The sequence below is a fragment of the Pistacia vera genome, unplaced genomic scaffold, assembly GCF_008641045.1.
Source record: "Pistacia vera cultivar Batoury unplaced genomic scaffold, PisVer_v2 Contig162, whole genome shotgun sequence".
Lineage (NCBI taxonomy): Eukaryota > Viridiplantae > Streptophyta > Magnoliopsida > Sapindales > Anacardiaceae > Pistacia > Pistacia vera.
Genome location: NW_022195705.1, coordinates 598623 through 622024, shown reverse-complemented (window position 1 = coordinate 622024; position 23402 = coordinate 598623). Strand labels below are relative to the sequence as shown.

At 36.8% G+C, this 23402-nt stretch overlaps 4 protein-coding genes across 5 annotated transcripts; all 4 read left to right on the top strand.

The window, feature by feature from the left end:
- The first annotated feature begins 1206 nt into the window (after nucleotides 1–1206).
- LOC116125311 (subtilisin-like protease SBT5.4) lies at nucleotides 1207–4525 on the top strand. The gene is made up of 11 exons (XM_031411052.1): nucleotides 1207–1284; nucleotides 1398–1507; nucleotides 1594–1691; nucleotides 1786–1950; nucleotides 2050–2152; nucleotides 2367–2901; nucleotides 3001–3095; nucleotides 3166–3411; nucleotides 3492–3606; nucleotides 3691–3904; nucleotides 3987–4525. The coding sequence occupies exons 1-11, from the start codon at nucleotides 1207–1209 to the stop codon at nucleotides 4523–4525; spliced, it is 2298 nt and encodes a 765-aa protein (XP_031266912.1).
- A 786-nt stretch (nucleotides 4526–5311) lies between these two features.
- LOC116125316 (probable galactinol--sucrose galactosyltransferase 2) lies at nucleotides 5312–9963 on the top strand. The gene is made up of 14 exons (XM_031411057.1): nucleotides 5312–5739; nucleotides 5837–6081; nucleotides 6425–6515; nucleotides 6657–6705; nucleotides 6792–6883; nucleotides 7279–7386; nucleotides 7459–7563; nucleotides 7755–8165; nucleotides 8348–8489; nucleotides 8570–8637; nucleotides 8761–8895; nucleotides 8976–9190; nucleotides 9278–9366; nucleotides 9468–9963. Exons 1-14 carry the CDS (start codon nucleotides 5411–5413, stop codon nucleotides 9753–9755), a joined length of 2367 nt encoding a protein of 788 aa, XP_031266917.1. The 5' UTR covers nucleotides 5312–5410; the 3' UTR covers nucleotides 9756–9963.
- A 1413-nt stretch (nucleotides 9964–11376) lies between these two features.
- Nucleotides 11377–13862, top strand: LOC116125275 (ras-related protein RABB1c). Its single transcript, XM_031411014.1, has 6 exons — nucleotides 11377–11596; nucleotides 11692–11831; nucleotides 11928–12010; nucleotides 12173–12377; nucleotides 12487–12555; nucleotides 13496–13862. Exons 1-6 carry the CDS (start codon nucleotides 11551–11553, stop codon nucleotides 13586–13588), a joined length of 636 nt encoding a protein of 211 aa, XP_031266874.1. The 5' UTR covers nucleotides 11377–11550; the 3' UTR covers nucleotides 13589–13862.
- A 735-nt stretch (nucleotides 13863–14597) lies between these two features.
- LOC116125261 (enhancer of mRNA-decapping protein 4-like) lies at nucleotides 14598–23104 on the top strand. 2 transcript variants are annotated; one of them, XM_031410985.1, is made up of 13 exons: nucleotides 14598–14662; nucleotides 14790–15663; nucleotides 15745–15794; nucleotides 15879–16035; nucleotides 16186–16404; nucleotides 16912–17037; nucleotides 17296–18921; nucleotides 19234–19593; nucleotides 20058–20177; nucleotides 20377–20547; nucleotides 21272–21436; nucleotides 21560–21685; nucleotides 22639–22947. In XM_031410985.1, the coding sequence occupies exons 2-13, from the start codon at nucleotides 14866–14868 to the stop codon at nucleotides 22945–22947; spliced, it is 4227 nt and encodes a 1408-aa protein (XP_031266845.1). In that variant the 5' UTR covers nucleotides 14598–14662; nucleotides 14790–14865. The 2 variants fall into 2 exon arrangements, with proteins under 2 accessions (XP_031266845.1, XP_031266846.1); XM_031410986.1 differs by lacking the exon at nucleotides 14598–14662 and having other exon boundaries at nucleotides 14866–15663; nucleotides 22639–23104.
- Nucleotides 23105–23402: the final 298 nt, after the last annotated feature.

Sequence of the window (23402 nt, the reverse complement as noted above, 5' to 3'; positions counted from 1 at the left end):
GATACTTTCTCACCCACACACTTTAAAATACTATTTTATTATCTAAAGTTATATTTCGTTTCATATTTCAGTACCGTTACGACCTTCCATTACCACTATTCTCTTCCTCAGTCATCATTCACCCAAGCCCCTCAAAACCTACTATTGTCAATCTGGCCAATCGTCGACAATCGAGCGATTAGGGTTTGCGTAGCCATCCTCCCAAGTCAAATTCCAATCAATCACAATCACCAAAATTCAATCTTTCACCACCAAAAGATTTATCATTCTTCTCTATTCAAAAATCCCAACAGCCTGAACCGAATTTATTCTCTGTTCGTTATTGGAGTATAAATTTAGATAATAAAATGATATTTCAAAAGTCTGTGAGTGGAAAAGTGTCATTAAGCCATTATTTGGATGGGAAAAAGTCATTAACTCTTAATTATGATGAGCTAAGGCGAAGAGCCACATACATATATTTATATATTCATTCCTGAGAAAAGCTAATTGCCCTGGTAGTTAACTATATTATTATTAATCTTTCAAAAGGTAATTTAAATTTTTTTAGAATAAATAATATCATTTACTTTATATAATGTTTGAATCTCCTAACAAAACTATAATTATAGAGTTGAAGTATCTCCCATATATATCTAGTGACAGAAGTCAAGAGTAATTAGGTTGCCGCTTTATATTTAAACTTAATTAAGAGTCATAATATGCAAGTATCAATTAAAGATTATTATTAGATATATAAACTCATTTTACAAACTCTTTCAAATGAATTTGTACACTAATGAGTCAAAATGCATTTGATCAAGAGGATCCCTTATCTTTGAAACCTTTCTTATACAGTATAAGTACTGCCCAAAAAATGAAGAGTTGATTGTTTTTTAAAGTGACAATTACTAAATTAGTTGAGTGATCACTCAGATTCATTCTGTCATTATCTTTTCTAATCTCCATTCAAATCCAACTATTCTAAATTTGAAGGATTTTATATTTAAACCCGTATCAACTCCACCTATAGACAAACCAGGATTTCTTTTAATGCTATGATTATTCACATATATTCCAGTTGTGTTAAAATACGTCGTTCTTTCTACACTATATAAAATGGCAAGATAATAACTTCCTGCTTGAATCAAGGGATATATATTGTGCTCTATCCATCACCTATTTTATAAATCCAAAAGATTTTTATAATTTCCTCGGTATAGCATAATGTGTTTCCCAAGCTTCTCTTTCGTTGTCTTCCTTTGTTTCATTCTTTTCTCATTGCCTGCTTTTGCCATCAAAAAGGTAGTATATACCTTGTTTTTTTGAAGCAAATTCTACATATACTAAAGGGTTTTTTTTTTTTTTTTTTTTTTTATTAATTAATGTTGTGTTGTTTATTGGTTTGAGATATACAGTCTTATATAGTGTACTTGGGATCGCATGATCATGGCCCTCAAGTTACAACAGCTGATCTTCATCGTGTAACTCATTCTCATCATCAGTTACTTTCATCCTTTTTAGGAAGGTTTGTATCTGCAGCTTTCATGTCTATTGGATAGTTATATTTTATGCTGGTTGCTTTTTAACTGCTTAAATATTATTGACATGCAGTACTGAGAAAGCCAAAGATGCAATATTTTATTCATACGATAGGCATATTAATGGCTTTGCTGCCAACCTTGAAGAGGAGGAGGCAGCCGAGATTGCAAGTAAATATACATTCTCAATCTCTCCCGTTTGCTTTCTTCGTTCACTAAAAAACAAACTAATATTCTCATTGTATATATATGAATGACAATGCAGAGCACCCAGATGTGGTGTCAGTTTTCCCAAACAAAGCAAAAAAATTACACACAACTCATTCATGGAATTTTATGTCACTCGAAAACAATGGCGTCGTCCACCCCAGTTCTATTTGGGAGAAAGCCAAATATGGTGAAGATGTCATCATAGCAAACCTTGATACTGGTATGAACCTCTCCTTGCTTTGCTTTGAACCTGATTTGCTGCATTATAAATCACCTTTGTTTGAATTATTTTGTATTATTATACTGTATATAAATGCAGGTGTTTGGCCTGAAGCAGAAAGCTTTAATGACGAAGGTTATGAACCCATTCCCTCTAGATGGAAAGGAAAATGTAACCCCAGAGATGGGGTTACTTGCAACAGGTCACCACCCTAATTATCATCTCAATCTCATTTTCGTTTGTTTTGTTTTTCTCCATCATAAATAAAAGTCCTAATAATCTGCATGAAACAATGGTATCCACTTTTTCTGTTTTCACAATCATTATTGGTCACTTCTTTTTGCCTTTTCATAAATTATATCTTTGTGTCTTTCAATCATTGATGCATTTGTATACAAATGTTATGATTTATACAGGAAGCTGATAGGAGCAAGGTACTTCAACAAAGGTTATGATGCATTTGCAGGAAAATCCGCGCATTATAATGTGTCTGCACGTGATTATGTTGGGCATGGGAGTCACACTCTATCAACAGCAGGTGGCAACTTTGTTCCAGGAGCAAGTGTGTTTGGGTTTGGCAATGGAACTGCCAAGGGTGGTTCTCCTAGGGCTAGAGTTGCCGCTTACAAGGTCTGCTGGCCTCCAGTTAATGGCAGTGAATGTTTTGATGCTGATATCCTTAAAGGTTTTGATCATGCCATACATGATGGAGTCGATGTTATTTCTGTCTCACTTGGAGGGGCTGCATCCGATTACTTTTATGATGGAATTTCAATCGGTTCATTTCATGCTATTAAGAACGGCATTACTGTTGTTTGTTCTGGTGGAAATTCTGGACCATATCTTGGAACTGTCTCAAATCTTTCACCTTGGTTGCTCACTGTGGGCGCTAGTACCTTGGACCGAGAATTCCAGACTTATGTTGAACTCCGTAATGGAAACCGCTTCAAAGTTTGTACCATTTTATTAACTTTTTCCACCAATTCATCCCATTTTTTCAACTTCTCTATTTGATATATTATCAATCCTTTTTAATTGTTTAAACACCAGGGATCAAGCCTTGCTCCAGCTCTTCCTGGTGATGGATTCTATCCACTTATTTCTGGAGCCCAAGCTAAAGCTGCCCATGCATCTGCTTCCGATGCGTAAGCACCAATTGTTTGAATTTATTTATATTATTCTCTATGATACTCCTGACATTTCTAATTTATGCAGCTTACTCTGCAAGAATAAAACTCTGGATCCTGATAAGGTGAAGGGTAAAATTGTGGCATGTGTTAGGGGTGATAATGCAAGAGTGGAGAAGGGTGGACAAGTATTGGAGGCTGGTGGAGCTGGGATGATCCTTTGCAATGATAAGGCCAGCGGTAACGAAATTACTGCCGACCCTCATGTCCTCCCGGCCTCCCATCTCACATACAGAGACAGTGTGAAAGTCCTAGCCTATATCAATTCTTCCAAGTATTTCTCTAACACAAACATTTACATGCCATTGCCTGCAATTAAAATTACGCTTCTTCTGATTAATTGTTTATTTACAGAGACCCACTGGGATACATTACCGCGCCAGAGACACAGATTGGTGCAAAGCCTGCTCCCTTCATCGCATCATTTTCTTCTGCAGGACCAAACATCATAAATCCAGAGATTCTCAAGGTATTGCTCATTAAGGCAATGACATTGGTGATTGAACTCTCTCCTAAATTAAACTCATTTCTTAAATGTGTTTCAATTTTTCAGCCTGACATTACTGCACCTGGAGTTAATATCATAGCTGCATTCACTGGAGCATTAAGCCCTACGGAAGAACCTTTTGACACGCGTAGGGTTAAATTCATCACTATGTCCGGTACATCTATGTCTTGTCCACATGTTTCTGGAGTTGTTGGCCTTCTTAAGTCGCTCTACCCAGATTGGAGTCCAGCTGCAATTAAATCCGCAATCATGACAACTGGTAAGTCTCTGTCAAATTCTACTAATAAATGTTTGAGGATCTTATGTTTTATATCCTGATAATTTGTTATTTCCTTTTACAGCAAGAACAAGGGACAACACTGTGAATCCAATGCTTGATGGATCTTTCGACAAGGCAACACCATACAATTATGGTTCTGGGCACATTCGACCCAATCGTGCCATGAATCCTGGATTGGTCTATGACATAAATGTGAATGATTATTGTGATTTTCTCTGTGGCCTGGGCTACAACCAGACCAAGATTCACCGTTTCGTTGGAAGACACCATAAATGTCCGAAATCATTCAAAATTTATGATTTAAACCATCCTTCAATTTCAGTCTCTGGTCTCTCTCGCTCAATCACTGTCACTCGAAGACTAAAGAATGTTGGATCACCTGGCACGTATGCAGCTCATATCCGTGAACCACTTGGAGTTTCAGTTTCCGTTGAGCCAAGAATTCTAAAATTTGAGAAAATTGGTGAGGAGAAGCAGTTTAAGGTGACTCTGAAAGCAAAGTGGTCTGGTGCTGTGGATACATCATTTGGAGGTCTAACATGGACAGATGGAAAACACTATGTCAGAAGCCCGATTGTTGTTGCCCCCATTAATAACTAAGCTTTTTATGTTTACTCTTTTCTTTTTCAGCCATAGGAATAGTTAGAATTCTAAGTGACAAAAATAAGTTGATTATCAAATAGGAACTGATTAGAAAGAATGTGAAAGCCATCAAGACATGGAAGTTCAAAATTTACAAGTATATTTAATTTCGTCATTTTCCCATAAGTAATTACTGCATGCATATGATGTCCATGGGTGAATTGTGTTGGAGTTGTCGACTACTTCAGCATTAATGGGTTATGCAGATGCATTCTTTGTAGTTTGACTCTTTTCCCTGTATAACCGCTGTAAGATTTCTTTAAGTTATTAATTCCTTATTGGGTTTGAACTTAGAAATATTAATCCTTCTAAACTAGGTTTTGTCACTTCAAACCTGGTATATAAATATTTTTTTCTTCTTTTATGAATATGATAGCAAATCATAGGATAATTCATTCATTGTAAACGAGAAAGGTAAGAAAGTATTGTAATAGTATTGACTCAGATAGACGTAGCCCATCTTGGGTGAACCAAGGTAAATCGCGCTTATTATTTTCTCTTTCTTTACTGTCTTGTGATTTGTTTTATTGTTATTTCGTTCCCGCTGCCGCCTCTATTTCGTTAAAATTGTTGTTGCAATGAGAGAGGTGATGTGCGAGGGCAGAGTTGTCCTGAGAAAGATGAGAGGATATTTAAACCACAAAGAAGATTGAAAATGACAAAAGAGAGAAACATAGATGTACTTGTGGCCTCAAAGCCTAAAAGCTCATCATCATTTTATCAATTGGGAACCAACTTACATCACATATCTTTGCTACACTGTCTCTTCTCCATTGTTTAACGGTTTTTAACGGCCAATCAAATATAAAATATTTATAAATCTGACCATAAACATAAAACTGTATGATGATTCAATCCACCACTATGAATATGTTCTCTACACCTGCTACACTGAATTCACGAACATTGTCTTCATCATTCTTACACACTCCCACTTCCACCAATAAAAGGCAGAAGTTGTTTTTAAATGTCAAAAAGAGATGGAAACATTCTATGTTTATCAGTGCAAGACCTGTCCTGAAAGATGGAAATCTCTGTATAAATGGCGAAGATGTTTTGACTGGTGTCCCTGATAATGTAATTGTCACTCCATACAACAACACATCAGCATTTGTGGGAGCTACTTCCTCAGAGAACCGTGCACGACATGTTTTCAAGCTTGGAATCATTCAGTAAGTTTTATTTATATTTTGGGGTCTTGTTTTGTTGCGTGTTATGCTTTTATTTGACAGACCCTTGTCAACATTTGATTATTCTTGTATGATACAGGGATGTCAGATTGCTATGTATATTTCGATTTAAAATTTGGTGGATGATACCGCGGATGGGGAATTCAGGAAGTGACATTCCTGTTGAAACTCAGATGCTCCTTCTTGAAGCAAGGAAAGAACCATCTTCTGATGCATCCGATGATTCTCCTTCTTATATCCTTTTCTTGCCTGTGCTAGATGGTGAATTTAGAAGCAGCCTGCAGGGGAATTCATTGGATGAACTTGAGCTTTGTGTTGAGAGTGGTAAGTTTCAGAAATTAAACGTTACAGAGTTTCACATTGTGATAAAGCTATCGAAGAATAGTATCTGGCTTTACAAAGAAATAGGAGCGAAGCTAGAAGTTTAATTTTGAAAATTTATGTTAAATGTTGATGCCATTTGATGATTCTGTCTTATTATATTTGTCCATAGAACGAAACATAAAATGGTACAACTGCCAAATGTAGTTGAATGTAGATTTAATTGTTGTAACTATATACATGAGTACTGAGTAAACAGTTCTGTTCCTACTTACCCACCAGCTCTTAACTGTTTCTGTTATTTGTTAGTCTATTGATGTTTCTTTTTGTACACTTTCATATATAGGTGATCCATCAACAGTTACCTCAGAATCCCTGCAAGCAGTTTTTGTTAATTTTGGAGACCATCCGTTTGATTTGGTGAAGGATTCTATGAAGTAGGTCAGCTCTCTGAGCAAATTTTAAGTTGCAAGTTATATAGATTCAGAAGTTATTGTCCTTGTGGTTGGCATCTCGCTTAACATTATTAGGTGGGTTCATAACTTATTGGCGCTTTCCTGCAATTGGGGTCAATGCAGGATTTTGGAGAAGTACTTTGGAACATTTGCACATCGGGAAACAAAACAGGTAAGTCAGCCTATCATCAAGATCTATCAGACCATGTGAATATTCTTGGAATTACTAATGTCTTAATACATAATTATTCAATGCAGATGCCAGGAATGTTAGATTGGTTTGGTTGGTGCACCTGGGATGCTTTTTATACAGAAGTGAATCCTAAAGGAATTAAAGATGGCCTAAAGAGGTTAGTCTAGTTTATCATGCATGACTTGTCAAAGAGAGAGCAGTGCCTACCAAATTGACCAGAAAATAAAAATCCATAATTTCGTAGCTCTAATGGTTTTGTCATGATTGTTCACTTGTGTATTTAGAGGTTTCTGTAACATGGCCATTTGACCTGCTTACCTTATGCATTAAACCTCTAAACACTTTTACTGCTTTTGATGGAGAGCCAGGATTTTATGTAACATTATATGAGGTTAATCTTATCTTTTACACACACTCAAAGATGTGTGGAGGAAAGCACTGTAATTTAGTATTATTTTAAGCCTACAAGTTCCAAATTGCTTCACTAGAATCTATGCAGGAGCCCTGTTATGCCCTTGAGAGGACAGAACATTCTCAAATTTTCTCTCTCAGTTTATCAGAAGGAGGCACTCCAGCGAAGTTTTTGATAATAGATGATGGTTGGCAAGATACCACTAATGAGTTCCAGAAAGAAGGGGAGCCAATTGTTGAAGGGTCACAGTAAGTTTCATCTTTCTGCTAGCTTATTTTGAAGAGGGCAGAGACATATCTTTGGTTTCCTACAAATTGCAGGTTTGGTGGCAGATTAGTCAGCATCAAAGAAAACACCAAGTTTCAAAATGGGGAAAGTAGTCTAAAGGATTTTGTTCTGGATATTAAAAAGACTTTCGGCCTTAAGTAAGCTTCCTACAACTCCTCCTCTGAGGTTTAACTGCTTAATTGATGGAAACCTTAGATATTCCATATTTGCTTGTACCAACTTGGTGTTCATCTTATTGATCTGCCTCATAGGTGACTTAAGTTTCTTTTATAAACAATTGCGAACTTCAGCAGATTTTTATCTTCCTGTTCAACTTTTGATCTTGTAGGTATGTCTATGTGTGGCATGCCCTGATGGGATATTGGGGAGGCCTTGTTCCAAATGCTGCAGGGACTAAAGAGTATAATCCAAAGTTGAAATACCCAGTTCAGTCACCGGGGAATTTATCAAATATGAGGGATGGAGCCATGGATTCCATGGAGATGTACGGAGTTTGTACAATTGATCCGTCTAAAGCATCTCAGTTTTATGATGATCTACACAAGTATCTTGTTTCACAGGACGTGGATGGAGTTAAAGTTGATGTTCAGAACATTCTTGAAACCGTTAGCACTGGTTTAGGAGGTAGAGTCACACTTACTAGACAGTTCCAACAAGCACTTGAAGAGTCCATAGCAACCAACTTCCAGGACAACAGCATCATCTGCTGCATGGGCCAGATCACTGACTCCATTTACCAGTATATCATTTATGCACTTCATTAATGCTTTACAAATGTTGCGCTTAAATTCATATTTCGTCTTCATAAATCCAGAAATATAGACCAGTGTTAATGTACTAGGAAGCATCTGAGTTTTATAATGATCTACACAAGATAACAACATCATCCAGCATATATAATTTTACTCTTTTCCATTGCAGTTCAAAACAAAGTGCTGTTACACGAGCATCCGATGATTACTACCCAAAAAATCCAACAACACAGACCCTGCACATAGCTGCTGTGGCTTTTAACAGCATATTTCTTGGTGAAGTTTTTGTCCCAGATTGGGACATGTTCTATGTATGTCATGGCCTCCTCTTCATTCATATTTACTCTTTTATCCCTTCCGGTTTTTGATTGATTTCTTTGAAAACTTTCAGAGCCTCCATTATGCAGCCGAGTTTCATGCTGTTGCTAGAGCTGTGGGTGGCTGTGGAGTCTATGTTTGGTAAGAAGATTCCCTTAGAAGAAGCCTAAAGATTATCAAAACAGATACAGATGGTAAATTAATTCATTTTCTTATTTTTGGGAGAGAAAGACTTGAGACTGATCCTGTACTATTTAATAACAGTGATGAACCAGGCAAGCATGACTTCAATATACTAAAAAAGCTTGTACTCCCTGATGGATCAGTCCTTCGAGCTAATTACCCTGGAAGGCCATCACGTGATTGTTTATTCAATGATCCAGTAATGGACGGGAAGAGGTATCTCTCTCTCATTTCAATTGTATGAATTTTGAGTTTGTCTTTCTAAACCACATTTTGTGCATCTTTATATGTACCAGTCTTCTCAAAATTTGGAATTTGAACGCGTGTACTGGAGTTCTTGGTGTCTTCAACTGCCAAGGAGCAGGCACTTGGCATTGTATGGAAAAAACAGATGAGACACATATAGTTTCAGAGATTTCTGGGCAGGTATCTCCTGCTGATGTTGAGTACTTTGAAGAAGTTTCTGGAAAGCACTGGACTGGAGATTGTGCAGTTTTTTCCTTCAACTCAGGTACACAACACCAAATCTCATAAAGAAGAGAATTCAACGTATGGAAATAGAAGAATAGTTGATCATTCATTGTATTTACAATCTCAGGGAGTCTAATTCGATTATCCCAGCAAAAATCCTTTGATGTCACATTGAAAGTAATGCAATGTGATGCGTTGACCGTGTCTCCTATAAAGGTTGGTTAACTTAGTTCTGAAAGATGTACGAAACTTGCTCCCATGTACAGGGCAAATTCTGAAAGGTTTCATATATAACGATGAATTATTTATTTGATCAGGCTTACGAACAAGGGATTGAATTTGCTCCGATTGGATTGATGGATATGTACAATTCTGGTGGAGCAGTCGAGTCAGTGGAGATGATTAGTGATTCATCATCATCTAGTTGTAGAATACAGACGAAAGGAAGAGGGGAAGGGAGGTTTGGAGCATACTCCAGTAGAAAGCCAAATTCATGCTCTGTAAACTCCAAAAACGAGGAATTCAAATTCAATGACGAAGACAATCTTTTGACATTAACAATTCCCTCCACAACCAATTTTTGGGATATTGTTGTGTCCTTTTGAGGGTTGTTTCAACAGTATGATGCTGTAGCATATATGTATTTAGGATTTGATTTATAGTTGATACTTAGCTTAGCTATCTATCGTGTACAATTTCAAATAAGTAAAGTGTACCTCCAAAAGCTAATAACTTAAGGGAGAAGGGAGCCCAACCATATGTATACACTAGCCCACTAAATTATCAATGTGAGATAAATACAACTTTTAACACCATCCCTCATGCTTAGCGTGCACAATCAATGTCCAAACTCATAATCTCGCTAAACAAACTTGACTTTGATATCTAGTTATTTTGGTGAAAAAAGTCTGCTTGACAATTGAAGTGTTGTTCAAATCATGCATAATAACGTGTTTCATAAGCGTACGAAACATATTAAGAATGATTGTCATTTCATCCGAGATCACATTCAAATGAAGGATCTTCTTTTCTACCAATCAACTTGTGGATCTCTTCACCAAAATACATCCTCTAGGGCGATTTCATGATCTTGTTGACAAACTTAAGTTGATAGTTATTCTATCCCCTTAAGTTGAGGGGAGATGTTAATAGTATTAGACTTAAATCTATTGTATAGTCTGGACCCACTGTATAGTTAGAATTTGTTTTTGTCCTACATCACCAAGTTAGTGGGATCATCATTCATATTGACCAATATATATGTATATTGTTTCAAACGTAATTGTTGATGCAAAAATTCCTACAAACTAGAGATATCTAGTCAACCTCGAGAGAGGTCGGGTAAGATGTGCGCATAGTTACAAGTAACCAACGAGGTTGATAAAACGACGTATAAATGTAAAGAACAAGAGATATTCTTGTAGTGGTTTGGTGGTATCAAGACCAAGCCTACATCCACTATTTTTGTTATTGCTTAGAGTTGTTACAGAATCAAATGAGATTACAAGGGAAATGGGCGCGAGCTAAATCGAGCACATTTAACTCTTGTGACCTTCTCTCACTTAACACTTTTTTACACATACGAGTGTGTTTTTTCGTTGAACTTTACTAAACTAGAATTCCTCACTTGAAATAAAGGTTGTGAGCTCTTTTTATACTTGATTTGTCTGACAGTGGTTGAGAATAGGTGTTCTGGGGTTGCTTGCACCCATAATCCCCTTAATTAGGATCTGAGCCAATAATCCTCATACTTGTGACAGCCCATACCATGCTAATGGTAACTTAACTCATATTTATGATAGTGACCAGCTTGTGGGAGAAGGTAAGCACTATTGCAACAACACGCAGGATGATCTTGGTCGTCAGGCTTTAATATACCTTAGAGACGTGTGACACAAATCTGACCGTTAAAAAACTAGGCGCGACAGTAATAAAACAGACTTTTTACACCCAAATAACTTATTTAATTTTTTTTTTTTTTTTAAAGATAGTCTTAATTCAACCCATTGGAATTCATGAATAATAACTTTAAACCCATAAAATACTTATTAAATTCAAAAGAAAGGAAATAAAACCAATTAAAATTTTATTAATAACCTATTGAAAAGGTTTTATTAAAATTATCGTTTTCTATTTTAATGAAAATGAAAATTAAATAATTTAGTAGAGAAAAAGAGAGGTAAAAAGCTTATACTAAAAGGATTGTAATAGTGTAGGTGAAGAAAGAAGAAACGACAGCGAGGAGGACCGCCTAGTGTGTGTTGCCTTGCTGGAACGTATAAACCCAACCCAACTTCTTCTCTGTTCTTTCTATTCGGTTTCCTCTTCTTAACGAAAACAAACACAAAACCTTTTGACTCCTTTTCGTCCCAATTCTTCTTCACAAATTCTGAACCAGACATGTCCTACGCCTATCTCTTCAAGTACATCATCATCGGCGATACTGGTATTTCCTATTTCCAATTTACTCACTCATCAACTTTAGGTTTCCATTCTGCTAATCTAAATCATTTTTTTTTTTTTTTAATGATCGCATCGCAGGAGTTGGCAAATCATGTCTTCTCTTACAGTTTACTGACAAGCGCTTTCAGCCCGTTCATGACCTAACCATTGGTGTTGAATTTGGGGCCAGAATGATCACTATTGATAACAAACCTATCAAGCTCCAAATTTGGGACACGGTTTCTCTCTATCTTTTCAATTTCATCGATTATTAAATCTATTTTGAATTCGTATCTCATCTTTTTTTCATGTGTTCTGTTTCTGGATTTTGACAGGCGGGTCAAGAATCCTTCAGATCTATTACTAGGTCTTATTATAGAGGTGCTGCTGGTGCTTTACTTGTCTATGATATTACCAGGTAACCCTTATTTATTACGTCTTCAGTAGAGTTTCAATTTTCAAATAATAATAATAAAAAGATGGTTCCAAGAGGATGGAATTTCAATGTATTGCGTTGGATTTTGTACAGTTGTTATTATGTACTAGCCAAAAATTATAATGTTGATTGTTGTCTCTTTAGGAGGGAAACTTTTAATCACTTGGCCAGTTGGCTGGAGGATGCAAGGCAGCACGCAAATGCCAACATGACAATTATGCTTATCGGTAACAAGTGTGATCTTGCTCATAGAAGGGCTGTCAGCACAGAGGAAGGCGAGCAGTTTGCCAAGGAGCATGGATTGATCTTCATGGAAGCCTCTGCAAAAACTGCTCAAAACGTTGAGGAGGTATTCACTTACGTTGGAGAATGTTTTGTAACAAAGTTGTTGTCGACTTTGATTATGGGTGTTCAAATTTAATCTCTTGCTCTGTTTCTCAACATGTTCTTATTTGTAGGCATTTATAAAAACTGCTGCAACAATATACAAGAAGATTCAGGATGGAGTTTTTGATGTATCAAATGAGGTAGCTTCCTTTCATTTTCTGTAGTCCGCCTTACATCTTGTGGATCTCCACAATTAAAAAAATAAAAAAATAAAAAAAAATTATTTTCTAGTATGATGCATGTGGCTTTGTTTGAGTTTGATGCTTTTTTGTCAGTTTGATGCTTTTTTGTCAGTTTGTTTTAATTTTAAATGTTGGAGATAATATACAGTCGTTTGTTTCCTTGAAAATTGCTTTTTTTTGTTTCTTATCAAAGAAGAATACTGTTCTTATCTCATTGTAAGATCTTAACTTTTGGCTAGTTTAGAGATTAGAAGTTGTGAGATTGAATTATCAACATTACTATCCATCATTTTGCATAAAATATATATATGGGAAAAGATGCATGTCACTTGCTTTTCTGTGGTCATATTGTGGGAAGTTTAGAGTAAAAAAGTGGGGTATGATCTCAATTTTACTGATTTTTGTGGATACAGAAGGCAGCTCTTATGTTAGGTATATTTGGATGATAAGTTTATACTCCCTAGCTCACCTGTGAACAATGTTGCACCATTTTTTCAGCTAAATTTACAGGTCACCACCCTTCTGTTTTCCCCCCTGTTTGACCTTAGATTTTCTTCCACCATCTGAGGGACTACAATTAGATTTGTCATGAATGAGGATTTTAAGTTTCTTTGTCCTTAGAATATTGGATTTGTTTCTATTAAACCATTCAGATTCCACTTGATTGTTGCATTTTACAAGTTCTGAGTCTCTGACTGCTAAGTAGTTTTATGTTTGTGGTTGTCAAAGCAGCAATGTGAATGATCATGACAATTCTTATTTGATTGTTAATTTGCAAAACTTGAATGCTTACTGTAAAGTGACTCGTTACATGTGCAGTTTGTTATTTAATAATGAGAAGATGGGAGGTGTTGATGGTGTTACTAATATATATATTTTTTTCCTTTTTGGGGGGCAGTCATATGGAATAAAGGTTGGATATGGAGGAATCCCTGGGCCATCAGGAGGGAGAGATGGGTCTTCTTCTCAAGCTGGAGGATGTTGCAATTGAAAGTTGATACTTGGTTTGCCAAGTTGATTGGAATATTGTTTATTTTTCAATTGTTTTTAATATAATATATATAGATATATATGTGTTTCAATGTTCATTTTGTCTGAATATTGTGACTTGTTCATAAGTGCAGATTCAGAATTATTGAGATATTTGTAAAATCTTTTTTCTTGATGTTTTGAGAATTTGATTGTAAATTTGACAATTCTGTTAAAAGGAAGGGACAATTTGTCCTTTGTGTTTGTCTCGATTGGGACAAACATAATTATGTGCACGTATGCATGTGGAATTTTAGCCAGCAATACAAGTAATTAGTTATTGAAAGGAAATAAAAGGATATACCATAGGAATATTATCGAATGAATGAAATGGGTATATCACAAAGTTGACAACTATGAAGGTATTATTCCACACAATATGTTGGATTTGTAGGGCATACCGATATGTATACAGTTATCAAACTTGGGTATTTAATTTTGAATAATACTTTGGGTACTAATAGATGGGTACTAATATATGTATTAATTAAAGCATAGTACCTGTACTATGTGTATAGTATTCGTACTATGCGCATAGTACGGGTACTATGCTTTAGTTAGTACACAGATTAGTACCCATCCATTAGTACCCATAACATCACTCTTTAATTTTTATAATCGGGTTCGGGTGTTCAAACTACTTTGTATGTATTTCAACTAAAATTTTGTCGATCGAGTGAGCGTGGTGGTTAAGCTTGGGTATTGTGATTCATGAAATGTAAGGAAAATCTCCACCTTGAAAGTTGTATGCAGTCATCTTCCTACTTAAAAATTTCTAGTTGGATCTAGCAAACCTTGAACAAACAATTGTTAAAGATGATGAACGTTGATTGGCTTAATTCGCAAAGTAAATGATATTGAAAGAGGAACAAGTTGGAGTGGTGAGTAGTACGTGTACCAACCAGATGAAAGTAGTGCATGTTTGTATAGGTCATGATTATGGACCTCATGGTCATGGTCAGGTGCCTACTCAAGTTAGTAAATTAATTTTAAAAGTCTCCGATTGCTACTCTCTCTCTCGATCCATGGTTTAGTAGTAAGTAATTAATTTTAATTAATTAATTAATAATTAAATACTTCTTCCTTTCCTTCTCATCCTCACGAGAAACGAATTGCAATAGGCAAGGGTTTTTATTAATTATTATTATTTTTTTTTATATTAGATTCATTCGTTCGATCTGATTCAGTCTCCCACTCGGATCCGCAAATCCAATCCACTCCCTGCAATTTTTTTCATCCATGGCTTCGAATCCGCAAGGTGTCGCTAGCGGTGGTGGCGGTGGCGGTGGATTTGACATGAACAAACTATTGAAGCCCACATCCAATCCTATGAATTTGATTCCAAACTCTACAAATCTAACAACTTCTCCTTCATTTCCAACGCCTGCTCCTTCTTCACCCTCTCCGTATTTAACACCTTCTTCTTCTTATCCGCCTCCAACTGGTCCCTATCCTCCTTACCACTATTACCCCTATCCCCCTCCACCTCCTCCACATCAGCACTTTGCTCTTCAACAAAACGTTAACAATAACAATAGACCTCAAACTCAAATCTCTTATACCCCTCAACCTCTCCCTCAACAACCTAACCCTAATTCTTCTGCTTCATCTCCTCCTCCTCCTTCTCCTACTACTGCTTCTACTAACAATCTTCTCATGGCCTTCTTCGGCAATCAGAATCAGAATCAGAGTCAAACTCAGAATCAGAACCACAACTTGTCACCTGCTCCCTCCGATTCAGCAACTGTTTCTGTTCCTTCTGCGCCGCCTGTTAGATTGCGGAGCAGTAAGCTTCCCAAAGGAAGGCATTTGATTGGGAGTCATGTGGTTTATGACATTGATGTTAGATTAGATGGTGAAGTTCAGCCTCAGCTTGAAGTTACTCCAATTACTAAGTATGCCTCCGATCCTGGTCTTGTTCTTGGTCGTCAGATTGCTGTTAATAGGAATTACATTTGTTATGGTCTCAAGCTTGGTAATATTCGGATACTTAATATTATTACTGCTTTGAGATCTTTGCTTCGTGGTCACACTCAGGTAACTATGCTTTTCTTTATGCAAAATGGGAATTTCGTTTTATGCTATGTTTCTTATTTTATTTATTTACTTACCATGTAGAGAGTAACAGATATGGCTTTCTTCGCTGAAGATGTTCATCTTTTGGCTAGGTATCTCTTTACTTAGAGTTTGCAACTTCTTTTGCTGTTTTTTTAATTTTAACATGCCAACTTCTTTAATCTATCTTTGTTCAGTGCAAGTGTTGATGGACGCTTTTTCATATGGAACATTACTGAAGGCCCGGATGAGGAGGAAAAACCTCAAATCTTGGGTAAAATTGTAGTTGCCATTCAGATACTGGCAGATGGGGAATCACGCCATCCACGAGTTTGTTGGCATCCTCACAAACAAGTAATAATACTTTTTCAATAGTAACAATTGATAATAAGTTATTTTTATAGTATTCATTTGTTTTAAAGACCAAGACCTCCTTTTTGGTATAGTTTTGGATCATATGGTATTGCTTGTAACTGTACTTATTTTTATAAAACTGTGTTGCAGGAAATTTTGATGGTTGCAATTGGAAATCGAATCCTGAGGATTGATAGCAATAGAGTTGGAAAAGGGGAACGGTTTTCTGCTGAGGAACCGCTTAAGTGTCCTATTGATGAGTTGATTAATGGGGTTCATTTTGTTGGTAAGCATGATGGTGAAGTTACGGAGCTGTCAATGTGCCAATGGCTGACCACCCGCTTAGCTTCAGCATCAGTCGATGGCACGGTTTGTTTCTGTCCTTTCTTCCTAACTGGTGTTGTATCATTTAGTTTATCTTCTTATTCTATAAAAGATTTGAATTTGTTTGAGTGCTTGAAGTGGGAGTCCAAATGCTGGTCCTATGATATTAAGATATCCTACTGTAATATTAAACCACCTAGAATTGATGGTAAACATAATGTCAATGCTACAGCCAACTTTCAGAATGCAAAGAGAGTGGAAAATAACATATGTTGTAGTGTTAAATTCATGTTTCTGGCATGTTCACCTTTCTGCTCTTAAATTCAATTAGTAATGTTTAGTAAGTGAGTAACACTTGGGAATAGGGGCACATGCCCCATCAGTGGTAATGTTATATAAAACCTCCCTTGTTGGCATAGTTTGTTACCATCCTAGTCTGGCAAATTTTGCTGGTTAATTTTCATGGTCTGGTAGTAGTGCATTGCCTAGCAAAATTGTTTATTGTTTTTTCTCTTAAAATGGTACTGATCAAACATTCATCTCCTGCAACAGGTAAAGATTTGGGATGACCGGAAGGGAACACCACTTGCCGTGTTGAGGCCATATGATGGTCAACCTGTTAATTCTGTGACATTCCTGATTGGTCCTCATCCGCAGCACATTGTGCTGATCACAGGGGTAGGCTCCTATTTCTTCTGTAGGTGGAAAATTGTGTAATCATGCTAAACTTCTGATGGTGATTTGAGAAAATTATTATGAGCTTGTCAGCAATGTACTTTTGGTGAAGGGGGTAATATATTAATGTGTTGGTTGTAGTCTGCTGCAAAGATGATTTTTGTATTTCACATATCTATTCTGCATCTCCTTTTATGTGTATTATGTTTGTTGGCCCCCAGTTATTGGGATTAAGGCTTAGTTCACATTGCTTGTTTGCAGGGTCCTTTGAACCGGGAAGTGAAGATATGGGCCTCTGCAGAGGAGGAGGGCTGGTTGTTGCCCAGTGATGTTGAATCATGGAAGTGTACTCAGACTTTGGACTTAAAGAGTTCTGCTGAACCCAGGCTTGAGGATGCATTCTTTAACCAAGTTGTAGCACTGAACCGTGCAGGCTTGTTTTTATTGGCAAATGCCAAGAAGAATGCTATTTATGCTGTGCACATAGACTATGGGGCCAATCCAGCCTCAACCCGCATGGTTTACATTGCTGAATTTACTGTTACAATGCCTATTTTGAGTCTTACTGGAACCAGTGATGGTTCTACCGATGGAGAACATATTGTTCAGGTTTATTGTGTGCAAACACAGGCTATTCAGCAGTATGCTTTAGACTTGTCCCAGTGCCTGCCACCACCTTTGGAGAATGCAGAGCTGGAGAAAACAGATTCCAGTGCTGCCCGAGATGCTGCTAATTCTGATGGTTCTGCTATTCTGGAATCATCTCATGGAAGTAAATCTGCTGACTTGCCTATGGCTACGACGAATTTGATACCACCTATACTTTCAAGCAGCTCCGAGAGTGTACCTGTAGCTAGCCGTTCTGAAAGTTTTCCTTCTTCAGAGGTTGCTGGTTTGCCTGAAAATTTTTCAAGTGCAGAGACAAAGCCAAGTGCTTTGCCATCTCATAGTAATGCTGAAAATATACGCACTGCATCTCCTCCGCCACCTTTGAGTCCAAGGTTATCTCGTAAATCATCTGGGTTAAGAAGTCCATCAAATAGCTATGAGCCTTGTCCCCCACCAAGTGAGCTTGGTGTTGACCAGTCCGTTACTGTTAATTCAGTTGACCATAGAGCAAATGCTGCCAAAGAAAAAGTGGGTGATGTGCCTTCATCGGGAGACAATATGTGGAAGGGTGATAGAAATGTTGCACAAAATGATATTTCTATGGTTCCAGATCCTCCTGTTGTTTTTAAGCACCCAACCCATCTGGTAACTCCATCGGAGATTTTATCAACCGTTGCCTCGTCCTCTGAAAATTCTCAGTTTGGTCAGCGGATGAATGCTGGAGAGTCAAAGGTTCAAGATGTTGTTGTCAACAATGATACTGAGGGTGTTGAGGTGGAAGTTAAAGTTGTTGGTGAGACAGGAAATGTTCAACATAATGAGTATAACTCTCCTAGGGAATCACATATTACTGTTAATGAGAAGAAAGAGAAATCCTTCTATTCCCAGGCCTCGGATCTTAGCATTCAGATGGCTAGAGATTGTTGTGTCGGAACATATAATGTGGAGGGAATTCGCCAGGTTAATGATGGAAGTGTTACTGAAGCACCAGATAGACCTTCTAATAACAGAGAGGTTGAAGAACAAGATGTGCCAAAAGATGCACCTGCAAAGGTTGGTGCATCGGAGCCTCCCATGGTGATTCCACAATCCCCAGTCCCAGCTACCAAAGGGAAAAAACAAAAGGGAAAGAATTCTCAAATATCTGGTGCATCTTCACCTTCCCCTAGCCCGCACAACTCCACAGATTCTTCTAATGAGCCAGCTTGCACTTCTGCTTCTCCATCCAATGATGCTACTTTGTCTCAGCTATCAACTATGCAAGATATGCTTGATCAGGTTATTCTTTTGAATTAAATTGTTTCTATACTGGTTTGCGTATTCTGTGGATTTGTTTTGAGAAGCTTTATGCACTTTTGGCCAACACCATTTCTTTGCTAGAATACTGTGGAATTGTGTCAGGTTGCTTGTTTTATCATTATTTTTATTACTTTTATCATTCTGGGTTTGAAATCAAACTAACCTACAATGCAACTATCTCAGTTGTCCACTGTCTTGTTCCCGTTTTTATTCTCATGCAAAGTTTATTTATTAATTTTATTCTTGGGAAGGTTTTTACATGGAGACTAATGATTGTATTGTATCTTGCAGTTGATGAATATGCAAAAAGAAATGCAGAAGCAGATGAACGCAGTGGTTTCTGCCCCAGTTACCAAAGAAGGTAAACGACTTGAGGCGTCCTTGGGCCGGAGCATTGAAAAAGTCGTTAAGGCTAACACAGATGCTTTGTGGGCTCGTTTCCAAGAAGAGAATGCTAAACATGAGAAGTTAGAGCGAGACCGTCTGCAACAGATAACAAATTTGATAACCAATTCTATAAACAAGGACTTGCCAGCCATGTTTGAGAAAACTTTAAAGAAAGAAATAGCTGCAGTTGGGCCAGCTGTTGCTCGTGCAATCTCTCCGACTCTGGAGAAAAGCATATCATCAGCTATCACAGAGTCATTCCAGGTTATAATTTCAAAGATTTTGACATCTCTTACTTCCCTCTTTTTAATATATATCGTTATGAAAATAAAGTGTTTTGACATCCACCTTATGTCCAATATCTCAGTGCTTTAGTTTATCTTTGGTCAATTTTATTAAACAGAGTCTGCCTTTGTGAATGAGGCTGTAAGAAAGAAGCATACTAATTTTTCCAATGATGGAAATAAATTGAATGTGTATCATGTCATTAAAGCTTTTTCTCCACTTATAAAAAAAATTATGTGAGCCTAAAATAGAATCACATAATTACTTGCGTGACAGCTAGCCTTTTTCTAACAGTTTCATTCTAAATGTTTGATTCACTCCTTTGAATGCTTCTGGAATACAGTACAGCCATTAATTTCTGTTGTTACTGAAACATTGCTTAGTTTTTGGAGAAATTTATCTGTATGGTGTGTGTTTTTTTAATTTTTAATTTTCTTTTGCAGAAGGGAGTGGGTGAAAAGGTAGTTAGTCAACTTGAGAAATCAGTTGGTTCAAAACTGGAAACTACTGTGGTCAGGCAAATTCAAGCACAGTTTCAAACTTCTGGCAAGCAAGCTCTTCAGGTAATTTGAGGTTTAAGTTCATTGCATATCTTGTGAAATATTGTGTGAGCTATTACTTCCTTTCACTGAACTGTTCAATTGAACTTTTTTGGCTGCAGTTTACTCCTAAATGTAAACTGCATTACTGTTTGTTTCTTTGTTGGATTAATGATTATATACTTTTCAGAATGGATATTAATTGTGGATTTTGTACTTGCAGGATGCATTACGGTCTAGTTTGGAATCTTCAATTATTCCCGCATTTGAGATGTCATGCAAAGCGATGTTCGAGCAAATTGATTCCACATTCCAGAAAGGGCTTGTCAAACATACGAATACTGTTCAACAGCAGTTTGAAAGTGCACATTCTCCCCTTGCCATTGCTTTAAGGGTATGTGTATCCTGTAAAGATATTTATGTTCGGTAGCAGATTAGATATCATCTAGGGTTCTTGTTAGGTTATTATCTAAATAGAAATTATTTTTTACCTTATGAATATTGTTTAATGGGTTTTTGCTATGGTGTGTTGGAAGATATGTTATATAATTTTTATAAGCAGCTATCGATTTTGGATGATATAGAAATGCTTGCTCATGATAGCGATGCTCTTATTCCCAATAAGAAAGGTACTGTGTTGGCTTTTAGAGAGTTGAAATTAGAATTGGATGGTTTCTTGGGGATGCTTTTGAAATTTGTTGCCTCAACATTAATTCCATTTGTTTCACTATCATTTTATGTTTCACATTGTTTTTATTGCTGAATTTACAGTAAATGTTCTCGATTCACTTTAGCATCCTTTCTAAAGTTTATTGGTGTTTTCTATTAACACAAGAGTGTCTTTTAGTCATAATCTCCATTTAGACGTAGGTTGCTTCTCCTCTGATAGGATTTGTGTCTGGGTCGTCAATTGAATAGGATTCATGGTATTATCATCATTGCAAATTTACTGGAATGGCATATCCTACAACTTATTCTAGAATATATTTCCTTTTATGTTAAGTTTATGTTGACAGTATCAGTGGAACCATTGTTTTTATATCATGCTTTATATGTACTACTGTTTCTGCTGCAGTCATATATTTTTGGATGCAATATAAGGTATTTTGCATTTACAGGATGCAATTAATTCGGCAACATCAGTTACTCAGACTTTAAGTGGAGAATTGGCTGATGGGCAGCGTAAGCTCTTAGCTCTGGCAGCTGCAGGTGCCAACTCCAAAGCAGTGAATCCCTTGGTAACTCAGTCAAGTAATGGACCATTGGCTGGTCTTCATGAGATGGTATGCACTTGAATTGTTTTCTAGTTGCTTAAATGTATACTGATAATTGGAAAGTGATAATTTTCTTTCAGTAAAAAAGTAGTATACGTATTATTATTATTATTATTATTTTGGTTCATTCAGGTTGAGGCACCTTTGGATCCAACAAAAGAACTATCTAGGTTGATAGCTGAGCGCAAATTTGAGGAGGCATTTACAGCAGCCTTGCACAGAAGTGATGTATCAATTGTTTCTTGGTTATGTTCTCAGGTATGTTTCACTTATTTATGGTGCTCACCCTCTAGCAAATGTTGGCTGTATCAATGTGTCCCATAGGACTTTTGAAGTGTTAAGCATTTTGCTATGGCCTAAATATGGCATCATATGTTGCTGACCAGTGATGAACATGTATGTATAGTGTAACTGTGTATGCAGCAGAGACTAGTAAGTTCAGTTCAACTTGACTTGGCCTTCATTTGTGTATTTAGGGACTAATGCTAATTTTTTGTTCTAATTTGGAGCTGCCTAGAATGTTTTAACTTTCAAAATCAGACCCGGTGGATATTTCTTTACATTGCATTCAATTTCAGTCTTTTGGTGAATACTTGATATGCTTAACAGCACAGTCATCACCTGTGATGATAGATGGCTAGATATGCTTAACCGTACAGTCATCACCTGTGATGATAGATGGCTAGATATGCTTAACAGTACAGTCATCACCTGTGATGATACATGGCTAGACCTTACTTATGGTCATGGTTTTTCTCTTAATCATTACAACTTCTTGCCCTGATCTTAACAAACAATGGAAAGAGGCCATTCAAGTAAGAAAGTTAGTATGGTTGACATGATGATGACTATAGCATCAAGTTCAGACTAGCTGGGGGTTATCTATACTACGCAAAATGTAGACCCGAACTCAAGAATTTAGACTTGACATTTGGTCATAAATAAAATTGTCCAGTTAAGGAGAGTTAGATGTAATACAATAATCTCAAAAATCAATTGTAAATTGACATGTTCAGTTCTTGTTCACATGACTTATTTTATATGCTTAGTTCTTGCTCACGTGTTTTTAAATGTTGTGCAATATGTAGTTTGTGGTCCAGGCCAGGGTAGTAACTTGACCAAGTGTTAACATCACTAGGTGGCGCTTTGATTGCACAGGAATCATGTTTAGAGTTGACTTATTCACATTTCAATTGTTCTTGTTTCCTCAGGTTGATTTACCGGGGATTTTGTCAACATTACCGCTCCCCCTCAGCCAAGGAGTTCTACTTGCACTTCTCCAGCAATTGGCTTGTGATATCAGCAAAGAAACACCAAGAAAGTTGGCATGGATGACAGATGTGGCAGTTGCCATAATCCCAACAGATCCCATGATTGCAATGCATGTGCGACCTATCTTTGAGCAGGTTTATCAGATACTAGGTCATCAACGGAACCTACCCACTACCTCTGCCTCAGAAGCAAACAGCATCCGTCTTCTTATGCATGTCATAAATTCTGTTTTGATGAGCTGTAAATGATTCTTCCCTCGTCCCAATTTGTGCAAATTTGTAAGTTGAACTTTATATGTATAGAAATCTAGGAAGTTTCAGGGGAAGCAAAAAATGGGATTCTTTAATGTACTCGGTATTGTTAAGATTTGTGTGAAATAGTTCAAGTTTTCCATTTTTGGTTCAATGATTCGCATTGCATATTTCTTTACTAGCGTCAAGTTATTATATGTTACATTGCATGCCCTCATAAATTTATTGTGGATGTTGTAATAGGCAAATAAGAGGGGATTATAGATATCTCTGTTGGGATGAATTTGAATGAGCAGAGACAGAGAAGAGAATTAGTGCATTGATGCATTTTACAAGACAATGTTATGTGATCCTAAATACGTAGATGGGTAGTGCTATGGGTACTAACGGATTTTACTAATCAATGTATTAATTTAAAGTATAGTATGGGTATCATACGCATAGTATAAATA

What these genes read in the sequence shown, in the direction of transcription:
- LOC116125311 (XM_031411052.1), top strand. Translation starts at nt 1,207, where the DNA reads ATGTGTTTCCCAAGCTTCTCTTTCGTTGTCTTCCTTTGTTTCATTCTT. An exon ending in CTGCTTTTGCCATCAAAAAG is followed by an intron (nt 1,285 to 1,397) that starts GTAGTATATACC and finishes TGAGATATACAG; the next exon opens with TCTTATATAGTGTACTTGGG. An exon ending in TAAATCCAGAGATTCTCAAG is followed by an intron (nt 3,607 to 3,690) that starts GTATTGCTCATT and finishes TCAATTTTTCAG; the next exon opens with CCTGACATTACTGCACCTGG.
- LOC116125261 (XM_031410986.1), top strand. Translation starts at nt 14,866, where the DNA reads ATGGCTTCGAATCCGCAAGGTGTCGCTAGCGGTGGTGGCGGTGGCGGT. An exon ending in GATGTTCATCTTTTGGCTAG is followed by an intron (nt 15,795 to 15,878) that starts GTATCTCTTTAC and finishes ATCTTTGTTCAG; the next exon opens with TGCAAGTGTTGATGGACGCT. An exon ending in TGCAAGATATGCTTGATCAG is followed by an intron (nt 18,922 to 19,233) that starts GTTATTCTTTTG and finishes TGTATCTTGCAG; the next exon opens with TTGATGAATATGCAAAAAGA.
- LOC116125316 (XM_031411057.1), top strand. Translation starts at nt 5,411, where the DNA reads ATGATGATTCAATCCACCACTATGAATATGTTCTCTACACCTGCTACA. An exon ending in CACATCGGGAAACAAAACAG is followed by an intron (nt 6,706 to 6,791) that starts GTAAGTCAGCCT and finishes TATTCAATGCAG; the next exon opens with ATGCCAGGAATGTTAGATTG. An exon ending in TGACCGTGTCTCCTATAAAG is followed by an intron (nt 9,367 to 9,467) that starts GTTGGTTAACTT and finishes TTATTTGATCAG; the next exon opens with GCTTACGAACAAGGGATTGA.
- LOC116125275 (XM_031411014.1), top strand. Translation starts at nt 11,551, where the DNA reads ATGTCCTACGCCTATCTCTTCAAGTACATCATCATCGGCGATACTG. An exon ending in CTTGTCTATGATATTACCAG is followed by an intron (nt 12,011 to 12,172) that starts GTAACCCTTATT and finishes TTGTCTCTTTAG; the next exon opens with GAGGGAAACTTTTAATCACT. An exon ending in TTTTTGATGTATCAAATGAG is followed by an intron (nt 12,556 to 13,495) that starts GTAGCTTCCTTT and finishes TTTGGGGGGCAG; the next exon opens with TCATATGGAATAAAGGTTGG.